The sequence below is a fragment of the Meles meles genome, chromosome 4, assembly GCF_922984935.1.
Source record: "Meles meles chromosome 4, mMelMel3.1 paternal haplotype, whole genome shotgun sequence".
NCBI classification, from domain to species: domain Eukaryota; kingdom Metazoa; phylum Chordata; class Mammalia; order Carnivora; family Mustelidae; genus Meles; species Meles meles.
The window spans coordinates 42,414,465-42,436,451 of record NC_060069.1 but is presented as its reverse complement, the minus strand read 5'-3'; the positions used below and the strand labels follow the sequence as shown (position 1 = coordinate 42,436,451).

Here is a 21,987-nt window from a genome sequence, read left to right as displayed (position 1 = left end):
TGGAATAATTCAACATGAAGACTTGTGTCTTCTTTGGTTTGGAGACATTTATTTCTGATATTTATTATTTATTTCTGGTTTATTTATCTTGTTATTTCTTTTGTTTTCTCTGTTATCTCTTTTTGGATCTCCTGTTAGTTGGATATTATAACTCTAAGATAGTTCCTCTGTTTCTCCTAGACTTTGCTCAAGTTTTGTAACCCTTTATCTTTCTGTTCTCAATTCTGGGGTACTTAACTTTATCTTTCAGATCCTCTATTGCATTTTTAATTTTAGTGATTGTGTTTGTAATCTAAAAGTTCTTTTTTTGCTCTTGGATTATTTTTTGTTTTCCTTGCACTTTGCTTTATAGAAAGAATATCCTTCTCAGAATATGATTTTTTTTCAAAAATAGAATATTATTTTCTTCAAAACTCTCCTCTGTGTCCTGATTTATTTGTTCCTTCCAGCCCAGGTTGTTCTATTTTTATCAGGCATGTATCTGCTGCTGGTTTTCATCACACCCCTGGCAATCTTGGGCTGCTGGCATGGATTCCTGGCTGTGGAGTGTGTAGGTCTGCGTCCCTGAAGGGGACTTGACTGTGGCTCATTTTTGAGTACAGCCAGCCCTTGAGGAGGGCTTCACTGGGGAGCAAACATCCACATGGCCAGGCCTCATTTTCCTTGCGTTTTCAGATACTCTGGAGAAGTTTTCTAAGGCTTTCCTTTCCTTCCCTTTCACCCTGGGTCATTTTCTCCATTCTCTACGTGCCAGACATCTGGAGCAACCTTTCATCTACTCACGGCTCTCCATCCCAACCCTCTTTGCTTATAGGCATGGATCCATTTTCTCCCTTCCTACCCTTGAATAGGATCTTGGAAGAAGGGAAACAAGAGGAAAGAGAAGGTGCCTCATGTGGCACTTTAAACAGCCCTTTAAGAAGCCTCCATTTCAAAACAATCACTGTAGAAAGCTGGGATGATATATATAAGCAATAAAATGAAAAATGATCTGTTTTTTCCATGTTTAGCATTTTAAAATATGTCCCGGTTCCTTTTTTTCCTACCCTGTGCGTACATTGATCTGTTTTTTTTTTTTTTTTTACAACAATGGGATCATACCATATGTTCTGTTTTATAATATGCATCTGAAAATGAAACAAGAGCTTTTTAAATATCTTTCCACATCACAACATATCTCTGACAACACAGAGCCCCGGTATTTATTGAATGATATATCATTACTTATTTAAGCATTCCCCTACTTGTAAATACTAGGTTGTTTCTCATTCACACACACACACTCACTAGTATAGACAAGCATTTGTAGATATTTCTAGCTACATCTTCGCTCATATTCTTGACTATTTACTGAGGTGGAAGTCCTAGTAGTGGTATTGCTGGTCAATGCGTGTGCAGGTCCCAGTGCGGGTCCCCCATTTAGGGCACCCTTGGAAATAGGCCCTCGTTAACTGTCTGCCTCCCTGTCTTCACTTCACCGCATTCCACCCGCGCTCTTGCAAGCATTATAGCAGGGGTGGTAAGAACACAATTTTCAGAGTCAGACAGACTGGGGTTGAATCCTAGCGTTCCCACTTAATAAATGTGTGACCCTAGGCTACTTTAACCTCTCTGAGCACTAGTTTCCTTTTCTATAAGATGGGGGAAATAATTCCACTCTTCTGATGTGGTTGTTGTAAGGATTGAACAAGATAAAAAAAAAAAAAATGCATGGAAAACATTAGCCCAGGTACTGTCAGGCTGGAAGTGTTCAACCTGTAATGATGGGATCAGACCTATATCTCTCCCTAAGCCTATGCAAATCTTCCCACAAGGCCACATTTGAGATGCACCCACCCCTCTGTGAGACCTTCCTAATCAAGACTTTTAGAGCACTCGTGGGCTGGACCCACTTTCGATGTTCAGAATACATAGTCTTACTGGTTTCTTGTGTGGGTGAATGTGGACAGACGTGATGATCCCTCCTCACGGTCCCACATGGTGTCCTCCCTCCCCATCATGACTAATTACGACTTTTCACAAATGTTGGGGAATAGAGGCAATGGGGAGAAGGAGCTTGGGACTCAGTTGGTAGCATCACAATAGTTCTTTGGAACTTGTTTAGAGCCCTTTGGTCTCTGGCTCTGGCTGTTGGATGGGACCTGCTCCCAGGATACCTGAACCCCAGTGCAGTCAGTGGGCAGCAGAGGCAAGTAGCTCAGCTGGGGAGGGGGCACCAGGTGCTTTGCTAAGGCTGAGCTTCCCCAGGAGTTGCGGGGGGGGGGGGTGCAGCAGAGCTCAGTATGTGGCCACAGGACCTTTGTGCAGCCTGCCAGATGTCTCACTCACCCTCATTACTTAGCACTGGGCCATAAGATGCTTTTGTAGCCAGCAAGGCTTTCCTCCCAAGCATCATCCAACCCACAAAGGTCCCTTTCATGCCCCACGGATGCCTCCCCAGTTGCCAGGGGAGATGGAGAAGCTCAGTTGCCAGAACTGCAGATGGGAGGGCTTGCCATGGGATAGCTTCCAGGAGAGGGCCCTGACGAGGGGAAGGCGATTCATGGAGTGGCATACACTGCTCACCCATCTCTCCTGTCTGGGTGTCTTTCAGGAGTCATGGCCGGTTTCAACATGGGGGGTGACCTCCGGGAGCCCACTGCCAGCATCCCCCTGGGCTCCCTAGCAGCTGTTGGCATCTCGTAAGTAAGTTCCCCTGGTGGCCATCAACTGGAGAGAAGGAGAGAAAACCCCAGGCAAAAGAGGGTTTGCCCCTTTTGTTCTGAGAGTGCCCCAACTGTGGCCAATCTATTTCATATTCCAATTCTCCTTTTAACACTCAGCCAGCTGGAAAATTCACGTCTGGTGGGTTCAGAAGCCTGCCCTTTCAGACCCCCTGCCTGGGAATGCAGGAGGAGGAGGATGGATCCTTTCTTTCCTTTTTCCTCAGCCTCCTGCCCCTCCTTCTCCCCCCCTTCCATTTTGAACTTGGGGATTTTTTAACCATTGACTTTCCGGGATCTTTGGGAGGAACAGAACAGTGAAGAGTTTTGCCCTCAGGTTGGGATTCCTATTCCAGCTCTGCTGCTGGGTGGCTGGGTGACCTTGAACATTGTACTTAGCTCTCTGAGCCTCTGTTTTCCTTTCTCATAAAATGGGGTTGAGAATATATTTGCCCCAGCGACCGTGGAGTGGCTCCTGTATGTGAAGGCTCTCTTCCTTCCCCCAGCTCTGCCCCCACCTCTCCAAGGCTCTCAGAGTTTCAGTTCCCACTGTGCCACCCCCATGAGCAGACTGAGTGGCCTTGGGTCTGTTTGAGCTTCCAGAGTCTTCTGTGGTGCTCCCCGTACCACAGGAAGAAGCTTCTCTGTCTTCACTGGGGGGGATGCGAGAGGCATAGACGTGACGATGACGTGCCTGTGTTACTTTGACGGTGGTACTTTAAAAATACAAATGTGTGTTTCACAAAGTTGACTTTGCTCTTAGCTTATGAGAGTGGCCCCCGGTGTCCGGTACACAGCACGAGACCAACGTGTGCCGAGAACAGCTGCATGCCGGCCAGAGGATGAAGGCCGCAGAGAACGCTTGGGTGTTGGGAAGAACAGAGAAGGAAAAAAACCCTGCCTCATTTTGGGGTCAGAGCTGGGAGGTCCCAGGAGGGAGACCCTTGGCCCATCCTCTCACTGCCCAGATGGGAAGGAGTCTGTGGGGTATCATGTGACTTATTCAAGGTCACCGGGTGTCGAGGGGCAGGGCCGCGTCATGGCTGCCCTTTTCACACTTGACCCGGCTCTCTGTCATCTGGGATCCAAGGAACAGCAGCCTAAGAAGCCTGAAAGACCATCTGCGTGTTCTTCGGGGGTGCGAAGGAGGGGTGTGGGGTTGCTAGTCAACCCTGCCTGAGTCCCGGCCACCTGGAGGCTGGGGGTCTCCCACTCCCCACTCCCAGCACCCTCAGGGTATCTCTCTTTTTAATGTAAGAAAGAGACGGAAACAATGATACATTCTTTGGCGGGAGATAGGCTAGAGGGGAAATAGTGCTGGAAGTCCCCTCAGACAAGGAGGGAGGCTTCATGACTGGCCTTTGTCTTTCCAAGGGGGGGGGGCGGCGCTGAGTGAGGTGGCCTGGCATAGACTTGGCGCACACCGGGGGTGTAAGCTCTGTTCCACTCTTGGGGTTTTTGCAGGTGGTTTCTGTACCTCGTATTTGTCTTCCTGCTGGGCGCTGCCTGCACCCGAGAGGCCCTTCGCTATGACTTCCTGATAGCGGAAAAGGTGGGTGAGCCTGCACTGCCGATTGGCTCCGTCTAATGGGTCTTTCACTGGCTCCCATCTGCAAATGGCTGCCTCCCCCTCGAAGTCCTGCCTGGGGATCCCGAGAGGCCTGGACCCAGGAGTGAAGTTGGGGGGGGTGGTGGTGGAGGGGGCTCAAAAACACGGAAAAGGTCCAGGTTTTTCTTACGGAGCAGGGACTAAATAAGAGGAACACAAGCATCTCCTCATGTCAAAACTCGGGACAGAAACAAAGGGTGCCATCGGCGAAAACCCGTAGCTCAACCAGCCCTTCATTTCTGCCGCTCGCCTCACCTTCTGCCATGAGCAGAGAAGGGCTGCTCCCTGGAGGCTGAGGGGCGGGAAGGAGGCAGCAAAGCGGAGGGAGTTGGAGGAGGCCCACCCTGCCCTCTGCAGACCTTGGCTCCAGAGGCTCTCCCCAGGGGTGGGCTGGGGTTGATCTGGCTGTAACACCCTTGTTTCTAGAACCCGTAGACTCTGCCAGAAGGAGATTAGCAAATTCCTTACATTCCACAGCTGCCCCTTAACAGGGCTGGAGGTCAGGTCACAGTCAAGGGCGCTCATTTGACATCTCTAGAACCTAGGAGAATAAGATTCCCAGATGCTTTTCTGGAAATCCCCCAAAATTCCTACCTTCCCTTAAGTTCTTGGAGGAAAAGTGGACCTTGAGATTCCTGTCATTTGTCAGAGAAATGCAGAAGGCTAGGAAAGTTTTCTTAGTTAACTCCTAAGTGTTCTGCTCTGATTTTGGGAGAAAGTACCACTTTCTCTTGATGTGAGGCTTTGCAGAGCCCCCTTGCTGATGTTCACGCAGGGGCACTGACTGGGGGCATCCCAGGGCAGGAAACTGAACTCGTTTTAGAGCTGCACTTGGGCTTGGTTTCCACATCTGCACGGGTTTCTTTTTAAGATATAGGTGATAGATTAAAGATGATCTGTATTTTCAGGGGTCTTGACTCTGTGAAAGCAGGTTTCGAAAGGGGGAGCAGCTCAGGTAGTGAGGGCACTCACACCACCCCCTTTCCGGGACCAAGGTCTTAGACCCCCAGCAAGATACTTGCTCTTAGGGAAGGAATCTGCAGCCCTAATTTATACCCACAGGCGAGCTCCCATCTTGAGTTTCATCTCCCATGGGCCTTTTCTCTAATCTCGGAATGAAAAGCTTGGCTGCGTCAGAGGAATTAAAGGCCTCTGGGAATAGCCGATCCTTCGACCAGGGGGCTCTGCCGGCTGCTGTCTGCAACTTGCCAGTGTCTGGCTAGCTAGCTAGCTGGCTCTGCGAGCCTCCAAAGTGGCTTCCTTTCTAGTAGATTTCCTCACAGAGGTCCCTTCAACCATCCGAGGCTCTGATCTGGATGGAACAAGGCAAATTATCCCCTAGTCTGGGGCTCCTGTCTCCCCTCCTTCCCCTCCTTTGCAGAGAGAACTAAGAACAGGGATATGGGAGGCTAGGCAGCCTGTATCCAAGGAAGGCCGGAACAGGAGAGTAAAAACATCTCCGCGGACAGCTCAGGAAAGCTTTTGTGGGTGGAAATTCCACCACTAGAACTGAGGGCAGCTTGTTTGGCGTGCCACCTGTCCTAGGCGTTGAAACAGGTAGGCAAGCATTTCGCCAGCAGGGCACCCACAGAACCATGCTTGGCAGTAATGTACGGGAGTACCGTTGTGGGCACGCCAGGGTGAGAGGTGGAAGGTTTGGTTCCTGGAGAATAGACCATTTCCTGGAAGAGGTTGTAAAGTCTATAAAATCAGGAAAGGTACTGTTCTTGGTTCCCAGTAGCAAACGGGGGCTGGCACAACAAGTAAGTGGACAGTCACAGAACCCACCAGGGTAACTCCAGAACAGGGCCACTGTGCTGCGCTGCTGTCCCCCAGCAAAGAGGTCCCCCTACAAAGGGGACCTCACGGAATATTCCCCCCCACCCAAAGCCTCCAACCTTGGCTTTCCCCCTTTTTCACTGTCTGGTATCCCTCCTTAGCACTGACTCGGCTGCAGTAGCTGGTCTGAACTCAGCAGTGAGCTGGACTACGGCCAGTTTTCCTAGCAATGCCTGGAGAACTGGGGTGTGTGTGTGTCCGTCTGTCTGTTCCAAGATCCACTGTAAGACAAAGCCAGGACCTGTCTCTGTGTGTGTGTGTGTGTGTGTGTGCGCACGCGCACGTGCACGCCACCTGCACAGGTCAGAAGGTACAAATGCGTAGTCTCCTCCATGGTTCCTCCACATGGCTTACCACCCTGACATAGTTTTAGTAAACTGTTCATCTCAGCTGCTCGTCTTAGCTGTGGCCTGTGTTCTGAGCCAGCCCATCTTAGAGCTCTCCTGGGCCCTGAGGAAGCAAGGCCTCCTCAGTCTGGTCTGTGTGTCTTGAGGGTCTCACCCTTGGGCAGAGACCAGGCAGGCCACCAGGATGCTCCCCTCACTTGGTGATGGCTCTCAGGAAGCTCCTCAGTGTATTTCTCGGGCTTTCTGTCAGCTGCCTTCTGCCAGAACACTTCTCTTCAGTGGCTGTCAGCTGCCCTGGACTCCTTTCCACTGACCTGCAGCTGGTCATTTCATCTGTTTCTTTTGGGGTTTCCTGCAGCTTCTCCAATCTATTTCTAATTATTTGGCTTCCCAGCCTATGGTTTCTGTAAGAAGTTTCTTTTTTGCTTTATATCCCTACCTCACAGAAACTTTTGCCTGGCTTTTGGGGGTCAGTCTCCATAGTGTTATGCTTTTTTCTTTTTTTCCTTAAGCAGGCTCCATGGCCAACATGGAGCTTGAATTCACAACCTCATGGTTGACAGTTGCCTGCTCTACTGACAGAGCCAAACAGCCCCCCCCCCCATAGTGTTATGCTCTTTCAGAAGTCTTTAGCTTGTTGTGGTGCCTCTGAGGTAATCTATGTAAAGCACAATACGTGGTATACAGTAGATGCTTATTAAATATTGACTCCTCTGAACACTCCTTAACAGGGATAACCTTATAGGTAGGACATATTTTTTTCTTACAAATCTACCATATTTAACTGGGTAGGCAAAAAAAGAGTCCATCCCAATATTACTCAGTTATGGAGAGAGGAATTGTATAAAGAATAGGTATTAGCAGAGGTAAAACTAAATAGATTAAATAAATAATTGTTTTGGAATAAACTTGTATATAGTCCAGGAAGAAAAAAAGTTTATTAAACATCAAAAAGACCAAATGCTTTAGGAAGCCTGGAGCTTGCCAACCAGCAAAATAAGAACAAATAAGTAGGAAAAGTACCCCAGAAGCATCTTTGTTAAAAGGGTGGTATCCTGCAGAGTAAACTCTTATCATTCTGATTTGACAGTCATGGTTTCATGTATTCAAGAGGGACCTTGAGCACCCACAGGAGAGGGCGGCTGGTGTAGGAGGTCAGCCAGCTCCTCAGTGTTCCCCATCCCCCCCGGGCTGGCTGTCCTCTGCTCTCCGTCAGGGACACAGAGCTGTGTCTCAGGAACTGAAGCCAACTTTACTTCCTTCTGGAAAATGGCTATCAAGTGAGAAAACTTGACCAAAAGTGGAGATATTGGTCCTTTTTGGAGTAGAGACAGTGTGAGGAAACTCATGTCTGTGGAGATCTGATACAGGAGAAAACTAGGGGACCATGAGACAATTTGGGATCATGCGAGGTCAGGATGTACTCCTCACTAATGTCAAGGGGCCATAGGAATCGGATGAGGCAGGATGAGCACCTTGCAAATGACTTGGAGTTCGGCCCTTCAAGAGACGGGAACAGCAGTGGACAGGTGGGATTTCTCAAGGGTTGAAGCTCTGATGGTAGCCAGCATAAAATATGAAAAGCAAGGAGATGGAATTATAATTTTCATCAGGAGTTACTGAAGGAAGAAATTAGGGTAGTTCACACCTCAGATAATTTTGGAAAGATAGCTTTTTTTGTGATGGTTCAAACAGCTGTATGACAGAAGGGTGCTCCCCCCCGCAAAGAACTGTTGACACACGTCTGCTCAAGCTCACCTCATCTCCATGGTCACAGTTCACAAGCTCACAGTTCCATACGAAGAGAGAAAATGAGGAAATTCTCCAAGGGCTGGGAGCAAAGCTGTGTAGTTCCCTGTTGTACCTGTAATGTCTGCTTCGCACTGGGTCAGATATGTCCCCTGTCCTCAGCGAATGCTCCTGTGGGAGGATGGATGACAGGTAGGAAGGAAGAGACAGGCTACATGTGGGAGAGAGCTAAAATGGAGTCTTTATCATTGATCCAGACACGACAACCAACATTTCTTTTATTTTTCAGAAAATTGACAGAGTAATAGTTTTATATAAAAGATAGTCGAGAGAACAGCCCATTATAAACACAGTTGCACGGTGGACACAAACAAGTTGCTATGCCTGGACGGTCCCCTCTCCAGGCGCCAGCCCAAAGGTTCTGCAGGAATCCCAGGGAGTGACTGTGGGAAGGATGGCCAGCCCTTGGCGTCACCGTAGCCCCTGGTACTAGAGACCCCGGTTTCCTGGGTCAGCCCCACACAAGAAGGAAGCCAGACTGGGCCGTCTCATTTCCAATCTGAGTAAATGGACAGGCTTTCAATGAAAACAACAAAAAAAAAATTTTAACACAAATATATATAACCTTTTGGATAAGAAGCAATAAAATTTCTGCAAGGAGACACCATGCCTGCGTCTTCTGGAGAATTCTCTGAAGAGACAGTGGGGTGGGCACACTGCGTCTCGCCCAGCGGTTCTCTACCCTGACTGCGCATTAGAACGGCCTGGAGGGTTTTTGAAAAATCAGCGATGTCAGTGCCCACCCAACACTGATAAAGCCAGACCTCTGGAGGGATTCTTAGGTATAGCCAGAGTAGAGAACTCCTAGTTACATTTTTCTAGAAGCTTTTGATAAAATTTCATCACAGAGTCTACATATTTTTTTTCCCAATGGAATCTCTGCTCACAGTGTGGGGCTCAAACTCATGACCCTGAGATCGGGAGTCGAATATTCCACCGACTGAGCCAGTCAGGCACCTGAGTCCATGTATTTTTTTTTTTTTTTAAACCCAGTGAACACAGGATGTGTTTGGTCAAAAAGACAGAAACAAAGTTTAGAGGTGAAGGAATGCATACCAGAATGGATTGGGGGTTGGTCATAGAAGCATTTAGCTAACGATTTTTTTTTAAGGTTGTATTTATTTATTTGACAGAGAGAGAGAGGGAGAGAGGGAACACAAGCAGGGCGAGAGGGAGAGGAAGAAGCAGGTGCCCCGCAGAACCGGGAGCCTGATGTAGGTCTCGATCTCAGGACCCTGGATCATGGCCTGAGCCGAAGGCAGATGCTTAACAACTGAGCCACCCAGGCATTCCCATCTAACAATTTTGTGAGGCATCCAGGGCATGAGTCTCAAAGCCTCATGAATTCCATGGGCACGTGTGGAGCCCGTCTGCCAGACTGTTTGGGGGTGATGGGGCAAGGGCAGGGGGCATGAGACACAGGAGCTTATGCTGCCCTGCAGGAGAACCCCCTCATGTCATGGGCTACAACACAGGTGGGGAGTATGCTGGTGACATTGAAGAAAACAGGGACATTCACTGGTGTTCCATGTAGCTCGGTGCCACTGACCCAGCGATGGCTAAAGCAGTGATGGCTAAACATAAAAAGTGAGGTGGAGAAGCTTCATCATGAGGGGTGTGACCGGACCATGCAAATTAGGGCAAACCCATCTGTGATAGTTGGACAAAGGAGCCTTAGGCCACCATGCCTACAGTCAAGTAGAATGGAGAAGGGACCTCAAATAACCAGAAAGCAGGGAGACTTCCCGGTGGATACAGAGGAGGGCCGGCTCAGGAGAGTGGGGCAGGTTCCAGACCCATAGCTTCTGGCCCAGCTGCATGGCCAGCCGTGCTGACATTTGCAAGTCTACACCAAGCAGAACAACTGCATCCCCTCTTACTCTATTAGTGACTTGTGGGCCACATGGGTCATGGAGCCCATTCCTTCATCCCTTCAGCATTTATGGCTCTGTTTTGGCACCAAATATACCAGGATGAACAAGACAGGAGCCCTGCAGAGATGAGGCCTCTGGGGCCACTAGATGATACAGTGTGCTGGGTGTCCCCCAGCCTTGGGCTAAGGTGCTGCAGGCCCTAAGGAGCAGCCCCTGCTGTGAGGGGCTGGGGAGAATCTCATGCAGGAGGAGAAAACTGGGCTGAGTCTTGAAGAACACCTGGATGTAAGAGACAGACAATGAGGAGATGAGGTGTGGACAGAGGATGGCTGCAGGCAGGGAAGCATGCTGACAGAGAGTCTGAGTGTGGGGGGTCTGGGGCTACAGAGGTCACAGACCAGAAAGGGTTGAAGATGCCAGAGTGGTGGGGAGGCATTGTTAGATCTTTTCTTTGCATTTTTTAAAATTAACATATAATGTAATATTTGCCCCCGGGGTACAGGTTTGTGAATCATCAGGCTTACACACTTCACAGCACTAACCATAGCACATACCCTCCCCAGTGTCCATAACCCAACCAGCCTATCCATAACCCCCTCCCCCAGCCCACAGCAACCCTCAGTTTGTTTCATGAGATTAAGAGTCTCTTATGGTTTGTCTCCCTCCCAATCCCATCTTGTTTCATTTTTTCCCTCCCTACCCCTCACAATCCCCTGCCCTACCTCTCAAATTCCATAGGATCAGAGATATCATATGATAATTGTCTTTCTCTGATTGACTTATTTCACTTAGCATGATATCCTCTACGTTCTATCCACATCATTGCAAATGGCAAGATTTTGTTTCTATTGATGCCTGCATAGTATTCCTTTGTATATATATACCACATCTTCTTTATCCATTCATCTGTTGATGGACATCTAGGTCCTTTTCATAGTTTGGCTATTGTGGACATTGCTGCTATAAACATTCAGGTGCACGTGCCCCTTCGGATCACTACATTTGTATCTTTAGGGTAAATACCCAGTAGTGCAATTGCTGGGTCATAGGGTAGCTCTATTTTCAACTTTTTGAGGAACCTCCATACTGTTTTCCAGAGTGGCTGCACCAGCTTGCATTCCCACCAACAGTATAGGAGGGTTCCCCTTTCTCCACATCCTCGCCAACATCTGTCGTTTCCTGACCTGTTGATTTTAGCCATTCTGACTGGTGTGAGGTGGTATCTCATTGTGGTTTTGGTTTGTATTTCCCTGATGCCGAGTGGTGTGGAGCACTTTTTCATGTGTCTGTCGGCCATCTGGATGTCTTCTTTGCAGAAATGTCTGTTCATGTCCTCTGCCCATGTCTTGGATTATTTGTTCTTTGGGTGTTGAATTTGATAAGTTCTTTATAGATTTTGGATACTAGCCCTTTATCTGATATGTCATTTGTGAATATCTTCTCCCATTCTGTCAGTTGTCTTTCGGTTTTGTTGACTGTTTCCTTTGCTTTGCAAAAGCTTTTGATCTTGATCAAGTCCCAATAGTTCATTTTTGCCCTTGCTTCCCTTGCCTTTGGCAATGTTTCTAGGAAGAAGTTGCTGTGGCTGAGGTGGAAGAGGTTACTGCCTGTGTTCTCTTCAAGGACTTTGATGGATTTCTGTCTCATATTCAGGTCTTTCATCCATTTTGAGTCTGTTTGTGTGTGTGTGTGTGTGTGTGGTGTAAGGAAATGGTTCCATTTCATTCTTCTGCATGTGGCTGTCCAACTTTCCCAACACCATTTGTTGAAGACCATAGAGTTGAGGGTCCATTTCTGGGCTCTCTATTCTGTTCCATTGATCTATGTGTCTTTTTTTGTGCCAGTACCATGCTGTCTTGATGATTACAGCTTTGTAATAGAGCTTGAAGTCTGGAATTGTGATGCCACCAGCTTTGGCTTTCTGTTTCAACATTCCTCTGGCTATTTGGGGTCTTTTCTGGTTCTACATAAAGATTATTTGTTCCATTTGATGGTATTTTGATAGGGATTGCATTAAATGTGTAGATTGCTTTGGGTAGCATAGACATTTTCACAATATTTATTCTTCCAATCCATGAGCATGAAACATTTTTCCATTTCTTTGTGTGTTCCTCAATTTCTTTCACGAGTACTTTGTAGTTTTCTGAGTACAGATTCTTTCCCTCATTTGTTAGGTTTATTCCTAGGTTTTGGGTGCAATTGTAAATGGGATCGACTCCTTAATTTCTTTTTCTTCTGTCTTGCTGTTGGTGTATAGAAATGCAACTGAGTTCTGTGCACTGATTGTATATCCTGACACTTTACTGAATTTCTGTATGAGTTCTAGCAGTTTTGGAATGGAGTCTTTTGGGTTTTCCCACATAAAGTATCATATCATCTGGGAAGAGTGATAGTTGAATGCCTTTTGTTTCTTTTTGTTGTCTGATTGCTAAAGCTAGGACTTCTAGTACTATGTTGAATAGCAGTGGTGATAGTGGACATCCCTGCTGTGTTCCTGACCCTAGGGGAAAAGCTCTCAGTTTTTCCCCATTAAGAATGATACTCACTGTGGGTTTTTCATAGACGGCTTTGATGATATTGAGGTATGTACCCTCTATCCCTACACTGTGAAGAGTTTTGATCAAGAAAGTATGCTGTACTTTGTCAAATGCTTTTTCAGTATCTATTTAGAGTATCATGTGGTTCTTATTCTTTTTTTTATTAATGTATTGCTATATACTTTCCTCTCAGGACCGCCTTTGCTGCATCCCAAAGATTTTGAACAGTTGTGTTTTCATTTTCATTTGTTTCCATGAATTTTTTAAATTCTTCTTTAATTTCCTGGTTGATCCATTCATTCTTTAGTAGGATGTTCTTTAACCTCTATGTATTTGAGTTCTTTACAACTTTCCTCTTGTGATTGAGTTCTAGTTTCAAAGCATTGTGGTCTGAAAATATGCAGGGAATGATCCCAATCTTTTGGTACTGGTTGAGATCTGATTTGTGACTCAAGATGTGATCTATTCTGGAGAATGTTCCATGAGCACTAGAGAAGAATATGTATTCTGTTGTTTGGGATGGAATATTCTAAATATATCTGTGATGTCTAAATAGATCTGTGATGTCCATCTGGTCCAGTGTGTCATTTAAAGCCTTTATTTCCTTGTTGATCTTTTGCTTAGATGATCTGTCCATTTTAGTGAGGAGGATGTTAAAGTCCCCTACTATTTTTGTATCATTGTCAATGTGTTTCTTTGATTTTGTTATTAATTGGCTTATATAATTGGCTGCTCCCATGTTAGGGGCAGAGATATTTGTTGGACAGACAAAGATGTCCTTCTTCATCTCTTATTATAGTCTTTCATTTAAAATCTAATTTATCTGTTATAAGGATTGCCACTTCAGCTTTCTTTTGATGTCCATTAGCATGGTAAATTGTTTTTCACCCCCTCACTTTAAATCTAGAGGTGTTTTTGGGTCTAAAATGAGTTTCTTGTAGAGAGCATATCAATGGGTCTTGTTTTTTTTATCCATTCTGATACCCTGTGTCTTTTGATTGGGGCATTTAGCCCATTTACATTCACAGTAACTATTGAAAGATATGAATTTAGTGCCATGGTATTGCCTATAAGGTGACTGTTACTGTATATTGTCTCAGTTCCTTTCTGGTCAGTTACTTTTAGGCTCTCTCTTTGCTTAGAGGACCTCTTTCAATATTTCCTGAAGGGTTGGTCTGGTGTTTACAAAATCTTTTAATTTTTGTTTGTCCTGGAAGCTTTTTATTTCTCCTTCTATTTTCAGTGACAGCCTAGCTGGATATATTATTCTTGACTGCATAGTTTTCTCGTTTAGTGCTCTGAATATATCATACCAGTCCTTTCTGGCCTGCCAGGTCTCTGTGGATAGGTCTGCTGCCAATATTTTCTACCATTGTATGTTACAGACCTCTTGTCCCAAGCTGCTTTCAGGATTTTCTCTTTGTCACTGAAACTCGTAGGTTTTACTATTAGATGATGGGGTGTGGACCTATTTTTATTGATTTTGAGTGGGGGTTCTCTGTGCCCCCTGGTTTTTGATGCTTGTTCCTTCTGTCAAATGAAGGAAATTCTCTGCTATAATCTGCTCCAATATACCTTCTACCCCTCTCTCTCTTTCTTCTGACATCGCAATTATTCTAATATTGTTTTGTCTTATGGTATCACTTATCTCTCAAATTCTCCCCTCATGGTCCAGTAGTTGTTTATCTCTCTTTTGCTCTGCTTCTTTACTCTCTATCATTTGGTCTTCTATATCACTAATTCTCTCTTCTGTGTCATTTAGCCTAGCAGTAAGAGTCTCCACTTTTTATTTACCTCATTAATCGCTTTTTTAAAATTTCAAATCGGTTATATTTTAGTTCTTTTATTTCTCTAGAAAGGGATTCTCTAATATCTTCTATGCTTTTTTTTGAGCCCATCTAGCACCTTGAGAATCAACATTCTGAACTCTAGTTCTGACATACTACTAATATCTGTATTGATTAGGCCCCTAGCCATCGGTACTGCCTCTTTTTTTTTCTTTTCTTTTCTTTCTTTTTTTTGTGGTGAGTTTTTCCACCTTGTCATTTAATCCAGATAAGAATAGATGAATGAGAGAACAAAATACTAAAAGGGTAGGAAAGACCACAGAAAAATATACACTAACCAAATCAGAAGAGACCCAAAACTGGGGGTGGGGGGGGAGAGGGGGAGAAAAAGGGGGGGAAAAGAAAAATTATATATACATATATATATTAGACTGGTGAATAGAACAGAGGCACACACTTGATTTTGGGTATATTTTGGTCTGTTAGAAGAAACTGCCTCCCAAAATGTTAAAGAAAGAAAAACTTATGTATATACAAAAATAAGGGTAAACATGGTGAAGGGATGGAATATGGCTGTTAAAATGAAAATTAAAAAAGACTCTAAAACATGAATTGTTAAGATAGGAAGTTGGTTGAAAAAAAGGGGGAAAAAAGAGGAAAGAATGTGATCAGGCTGGAGATCACCCAGCCTGTGACCGAGCATTTCTGTCTCTCGCGCATGACCCCATTTGGAGTCTCCAAACCCAACAGATTCCTGCCATGCATTCCTGTGCCACTCCTCCTGGAGGAGGAAGGAGGGGTGGTCTCTCCAGATCGGCCACTTGCGGGGTCCCTGCTTGAAGAGCAGTGGTCTGACTGTGCACCGGATCATGGTTTTAGGTAACCCCGAGCTGAGAGTCCCCTCCTCGGCTCTGTCTCTGTAGCTGGATTCCCTGCTCTGATACCTGGGAGTTCTGCCACACTTAGACACCCCTGGTCTTTTTGTGTCCCTCCAGGTCCTGAGACCACACTGTCCCTGTGGAGGCCTCACCACCCCTCCTACCACCCCCCCACCCCCTGCTTAACCTCTGGAGTGACGTCCCTCAGTGGAGCAGATTTCTAAAAGTTCCTATTTTGTGCTCCATTGCTCTCTCATTTGCTGGGAGTCAGCCCCTCCCCCACTGTGGTCAATCTTCCCATGGCTTCGGATTCACTTCTCTGCACGTCCTACCTTCTGGAAAGTGGTCGATTTTCTGTTCCTAGAATTACTGCTCTTCTTCTCTTTTATTTCCTGTTGAGTTTGTAGGTGTTCAGAATGGTTTGATAACTATCAACTCCCGGGACCTGATGATATCTCAGTCTCCTACTACTCTACCATCTTGCTCCTTTCATTTTGGCAGTGGCATGATGATCAGGTTTGAGTTTGGAGAGCTCACTCTGGCCAAGGCTTCCGGATAATTCAGAATGGGCGGAGCTTAGAAGCAGGAGGCCAATTCCCATTGCAGTTGGCCAGTGGTCCTCAAAGAGTGCTCCCCAGACCCTCCATGCAGCATCAACTGGGAGCTTGTTGGAAATCCAAATACTTGGGCCCTTCCCTAGACCTGAAACTAATCAGAAACTCTGAGGTGGGGACCAGAAATCCATACTTTAACAAGCCCTCTAGATGAGTCTTGTGTGTGCTCAATTTGAGACCCTCTGTATCATCCACACAAGAGGTGACAGTGGGCTGAACTGGTACAGCGGTGGTATGAATGAAGTGGGGTGGGGCTGGGGCTGTTGGAAACCTACCTGGGAGGTTGACTTTAGAGGACTAATGATCGATGGGGTGCAGACAGGTGGGGGCGGGGGGAATGGAAAGGGATGGAGGATTCTGGCATTGGGTAATGAATCTGCTTCCTCACACAGGTGTCCCTGGTGGGCTTCCTGTTTCTTTTGGGCTTATACATTTCATCCCTGGCCTCCTGTATGGGAGGCCTCTACGGAGCTCCCCGGATCCTGCAGTGCATTGCCCAGGAGAAAGTGATTCCTGCGCTGGCCTGTCTGGGGCAAGGGGTGAGTGACCCTTTTTTCAAGAAATGTACAAACATACATTTATACTTTTGATTGTCATTAGCTGTGCATGATACTACATTTACCATATATGATACCTGATTATCGGCCAACACATTGCTTCAGTCTCTCCTATTAGAGCCAGTGGTCAAGTTCTCCAGAGTGGGAAGAATGAGAATGCAAACGTCATTCTCTCACCCCTGTCCTCTGGCCACCTGAAGCTGGGGCCAGGTGGACAAAGCACATCAATGTCACAGCCACAGGGACCCATTAGCCCTGGGTTGGCTAACTGTCATCCCGATATCTGGGACCCTAAGCAGCAGGGAAAGGGAGTGTCACATCCTTTAATAAAAACAAATTCAGGATCCTTTAAGTTCAGAATAGGAGAAAAAAATCTCTTGGTGAGAGGGAGAGTTGGACCTTGCAGCTCTAACTCTGCCCTTGAGATTCGCCTTCCCTTTGGGGTTGCTGTATGATGATTTCCCACACTTTGGGCCTCTGGGCCCCCATCGGTCCTCATGATCTGAACTCCCAAGTGTAGCCTGATTGAGTCACGGGGTGATTGAATGAGAGATTCCTAAAACCTAACATGAAAAAAGAGAAATAGATAGAGAACCCTACTTCCCAATAATGTGGTTTATGAGATATAGTTCATCTCTATCTTGGAGCACCACAGAGGCCCTCCCCACCCCCTCTCCACCCCAGATCCCTCTCTGTTAGGGCCACCAGTCCTCCCTTACCACCCTCCCCTTACTTGTCAGTCAGCCTGGGCTGGGTTGGAGCTCTGACTGTCATGTCTGTACCTTCTATGTATATGCCTTTCCTTAAATTTCATGTATTTTTATTAGGTGGTATATACACAGGGCTGAGAATGTGAGAATATAGTATAAACTGAGAATGATATAAAAGGTATACATTGAGAATTTTTGCTCCTCTCATAAGTCTTTCATTATCTCTCTCTTCACCTGTACCCATACACTATCAGTAGCTGTTTTTATTAGTTTTTTATGAATACTTCTATTTTTTTACACAAAGATAGTATTCTAACACATTGTTCTATACCTTGCTTTTCTTCATTTAATAGAGCTTGGAAATCATCTTTCCATATGAATGTTGAGAGAACTTTTTCATTCTTTTTCTATCGTGTGTGATTTACTGTAGTTTATTTAACCTGTTCCTATAGATCGACCCTTGTGTGGCTTCCACTAAACAGTATTGCAAGGAATAATTTTGTATGTGTAATTATTTTATGGGCAGATAAATCTGCAGGATAAAGTTTCATAAGTGGATTTGCTGTGGCAAAGGATAAATGCATTTTTAATTTTAATAGATATTGCCAAACACCTCTCCTCAGATTTGTGTCATTTTGTGCTTCTACCAGCAATGTATAACAGTCCCTGTGTCCTGACAGTCGGCATCACTCTTAGACACAGGCCCAAACACCCTGCTTTCTAGGACTCTGTTCTTGTCCTTGGGATAAGAAGTTCATGAGAACAAGGGGACAGGTCCACCCGGATCCCATGCCCCGCTTCTGGATGGTCTAGGTGTGCTGACCCGGATCATTTGCACTTTTGCCCGGAATTCTCTGCCCAGATGTTCCACAACCCATGTCCAGGGTCTGCAAGGGCCTCTTCCATGGGCCTGTCCTTTCTAGGACCAGGGAATAGGCCACAGTCCCCATGTGGGTGTGAGGCTCCCATGGTATGGTCTGAGAAGGGTGGGAAGAGGGCTGTGAGTGGTCCTCTTCCAGTGAGGAATTTTGAGGAATGTGAAGATTCTAACCTTGGACCTGGCCTTCCCTGTTGTCCTGAAGCTGTGTTTGCCAAGGAAGGAAGATAGAACACCTTCGCTTTAACAGTTTGTTAGCTTGGTTTGTAATTGTGAATATTTAGACATAGGGTGTGTAGACCACCATTTGCCCTGGGTCCCACATTAACTAGCAATCAGGGTTCATTGTCAGATGTGAATTTTTTCCAGTTGTGTAGTGGGAGATGACATCTCAGGATCCTTGTGGTTTGCATTACTCTTATAGGAACAAGTTTGGACATTGTTGTTTCTTAGAGTCATTTATATTTGTATACTTTTTAAGTTTTTAATTAAATTTTTTTTTCTGGGGCGCCTGGGTGGCTCAGTGGGTTAAGCCTCTGCCTTCGGCTCAGGTCATAATCTCAGGGTCCTGGGATCAAGTCCCACATCGGGCTCTCTGCTCAGCAGGGAGCCTGCTTCCTCCTCTCTCTCTCTGCCTGCCTCTCTGCCTACTTGTGATCTGTCAAATAAATAAAAAAATCTTAAAAAAATTTTTTTTCCTGTGATTTTTGGTCTTTTTCTTCTCAAATGCTAGAAGCTCTTCTTTTGTTAGGGAGGGCAACTTTTGTGATATGTATTACAAATATTTTCTCTAGTTTGTCATTTGCCTTTTAACTTTGAAATTTGTTTCTCTGCAAAGCTCCTTTACACATGATTAGATTTTATTAGCACATTTTCTTTTTTAATGGGAGAGACAATAAACTTTAAAAATTTTTTTGAGCGGGGCGCCTGGGTGGCTCAGTGGGTTAAAGCCTCTGCCTTCGGCTCAGGTCATGATCCCAGGGTCCTGGGATCGAGCCCTGCATTGGGCTCCCTGCTCCACAGGGAGCCTGCTTCCTCCTCTCTCTCTGACTGCCTCTCTGCCTAGTTGTGATTTCTCTCTGTCAAATAAATAAAATATTAAAAAAAAATTTTTTTTTGAAAGAGGGACACTTGTGTGGCTCTGTCAGGTAAACGTTTGAGTCTTTTTTTTTTTTAAGATTTTTTAAATTTATTATTTATTTGACAGAGAGAGACACAGTGAGAGAGGGAACAGAAGCAGGGGGCAGTGGGAGAGGGAGAAGCAGGCTCCCGCCGAGCAGGGAGCCCAATGTGGGGCTCGATCCCAGCACCCTGGGATCATGACCTGAGCCGAAGGCAGACGCTTAATGACTGAGCCACCCAGATGCCCCAGCATTTTGACTCTTGATCTCAGTTTAGGCTTGAGCTCAGGGTCCTGAGTTCAAACTCCAATTTAGGCTCCACAGTGGGCACGGAAACTACAAGATTTTATTTACTTATTTGGGAGAGAGAGAGAACAAGTGAGAGAGAACAGGAGCAGGGACAAGGCAGAGGGAGAAGCAAGCTAAGCAGAGAGCCCTATGAGGACTCAATCCCCAGGACCCTGGATCATGACCTGAGCCGGAGGCAGATGCTTAACCAACAGAGCCACCCAGGTGTCTCCCATAGCCCCCCAATTTTTGGGGGGTATTCAGCATACAGAAAAGAGCATAGAGGCAATGTGAACACTTCAAGGAATAACTGAAGTGAAACTCCCAGCCCCTGGCTGCCACTTCCACGTGCCCTCTCTGGTCTGAGCCTTGTCCCTCCCACTGTGGTAGCTGTTGCCACTGACCCGACTTCTGTGATCATAACTGCCTTGCTTTCTTTATGGCTTTCCTCAGGAGTAGGCACAATTTTTCTGGAAAGGGCCAAACAGTAAGTATTTTAGACTTTGCAGGCCCTGTGGTCTCTGTCACAACCCTTCAGCTGTATCTCAGAAGTCGCCATAGACACAGACACACCTGTTGGGGTAGTGTAGCGTGTTCCAGTCAAACTTTTCTCTGGATACCGAAATTTGAATTTCATGTAATTTTGTGTGTGTCTTAAAATATTCCTCTTCTTTTGATTTTTTTTTCCCCTCAACTGTTTGAAAATGTAAAGCCATTCCTAGCCTGTGGGCATGGGTAAACAGATGGTGGCCAGATGGCCCCAGAGCCATAGTTTGCTGACCCCTGGTTGGCCTCCTCCATATGCATCGTGAAACAGAATTGTTTAATTTTGCCTGTTTTTAAACTTTATATAAATGCAGCACGCCTCTTTCACTCAGCGTTATGAGATCCATCCACATTTTCGCTTGTAGCAGCAGCTTGTCTATTATCATCCCTATATAGCTTTTCCTCATTTGCTAGAATTTATTTATCCCTTCTGCTCTTGTTGGACATTCCAAATGGGGGCTGCTACAGACAAGACAGTACAGCGAACATTCTTGTACTAGTGGACAGGTTCGCAGGTAGCGGTCTTCCAGACCATATACCCATTACTGGAATTGCTAAGCCATAAGGTACATATATTTGCACTTACTAGATAATACCAAACTCTTTTTCCAAAGTACTTGTACTAATTCACACCACTATCAGCAGTGGATAAGCCTTCCTAGCCCTCTGTGTTTGTGCCAGTGCTTGATATTATCATACTTTTTAATTCTTGTGGATCTGGTGGGTGTTTAATGGAATCTCCCTGTGCTTTTAATTTGCATTTCCTTGATTACTTAAGGAGCTTGGGTACCTTTCGTATGTTTCATAGACATTCTTCTGCTCGCTTTTTTTAGTGGGTTCTCTCTCTTCTTCTAATTATTTTGTAAAGATTCTTCGATATTCTGGGTTACGCTTTGTCAGTTATATGTGTTGCAAATACCTTTTCCCCTTCTGTGGCTTATTCTTACATTCTTCATGATGTCTTTGGGTCACAAAAGTTCAGGTCTGACCGTTATTAACACTTCACAACCTGCCCTTGTCAACGTCTTGGCATGGATCATTAGCATTTCCTTCAGCTTACCTAACACCCTCCTTTTAAATTCTCTGCAGTTTCTAAGGATTTACTTTATTCTTAGTAGTTTTATTGTTAGAGTGTGTTAAACAGCTGTAGCAAATCTACCCAAAAAAATGTAATCCTCAAAGTCAGTGAAAGTGTATTTTTACTTCTTATTTTTTCCTCCCAGAATTTTACTCTGAAACTCTTGGGCAGGCGTTTCAGGTCAGCAGGGGCTCTGACCCTTGAAGACTCAGGCTGATGACTCTGCCGTCTTCATCCTGTGACTTTGAAGGCTGCTCTTTATTCTGATGGTCAGGAAGGGGGAATGCACCTGGAGGAACACATGTGGGGGGTTTACAGGTCGGATCTGGAAGAGGCTTCCAGGTCTGCCCCTCCTCCCCTTGCAGACTGTTGACTGTGAAAGAGGTGGGGGCAGTGGTTAGATCCAGTGTATATCGGAGGGTAAAGCTGACAGTATTTGCTGATGGAGATTGAGACAATGAGGAAAGGCATCAAGAATTTTGCTTGCCCAGTGGGTTAAAGCCTCTGCCTTCAGCTCAGGTCATGATCCCAAGGTCCTGGGATCAAGCCCCGCATTGGGCTCTCTGCTCAGCAGGGAGTCTGCTTCCTCCTCTCTCTCTGTCTGCCTCTCTGCCTGTCTGTCAAATAAATAAATAAAAATCTTAAAAAAAAAAAAGAATTTTGCTTGCCCGAGCAGCCGGAAGGATGGAATTGCCGTTTTCTGACACAGAGATTATAGAAGTAGATTCGATGGGTGGGAGATTGGGGGGGAGGGAGGAGGAGGAGTTTGGTTTAGAACATTTGAGATCCTGTTGGACATCAACTGGAAATGTTA

At 45.7% G+C, this 21,987-nt stretch overlaps 1 protein-coding gene across 1 annotated transcript in view; it reads left to right on the top strand.

Moving 5' to 3' along the window:
- SLC12A8 (solute carrier family 12 member 8) overlaps positions 1-21,987 on the top strand; it is a 138,603-nt gene that overhangs the window by 89,897 nt on the left and 26,719 nt on the right. The window contains 3 exon segments of the mRNA XM_046003791.1: positions 2,594-2,681; positions 4,167-4,254; positions 16,389-16,535. Of these exon segments, the coding sequence (XP_045859747.1) occupies positions 2,594-2,681; positions 4,167-4,254; positions 16,389-16,535 (323 nt within the window).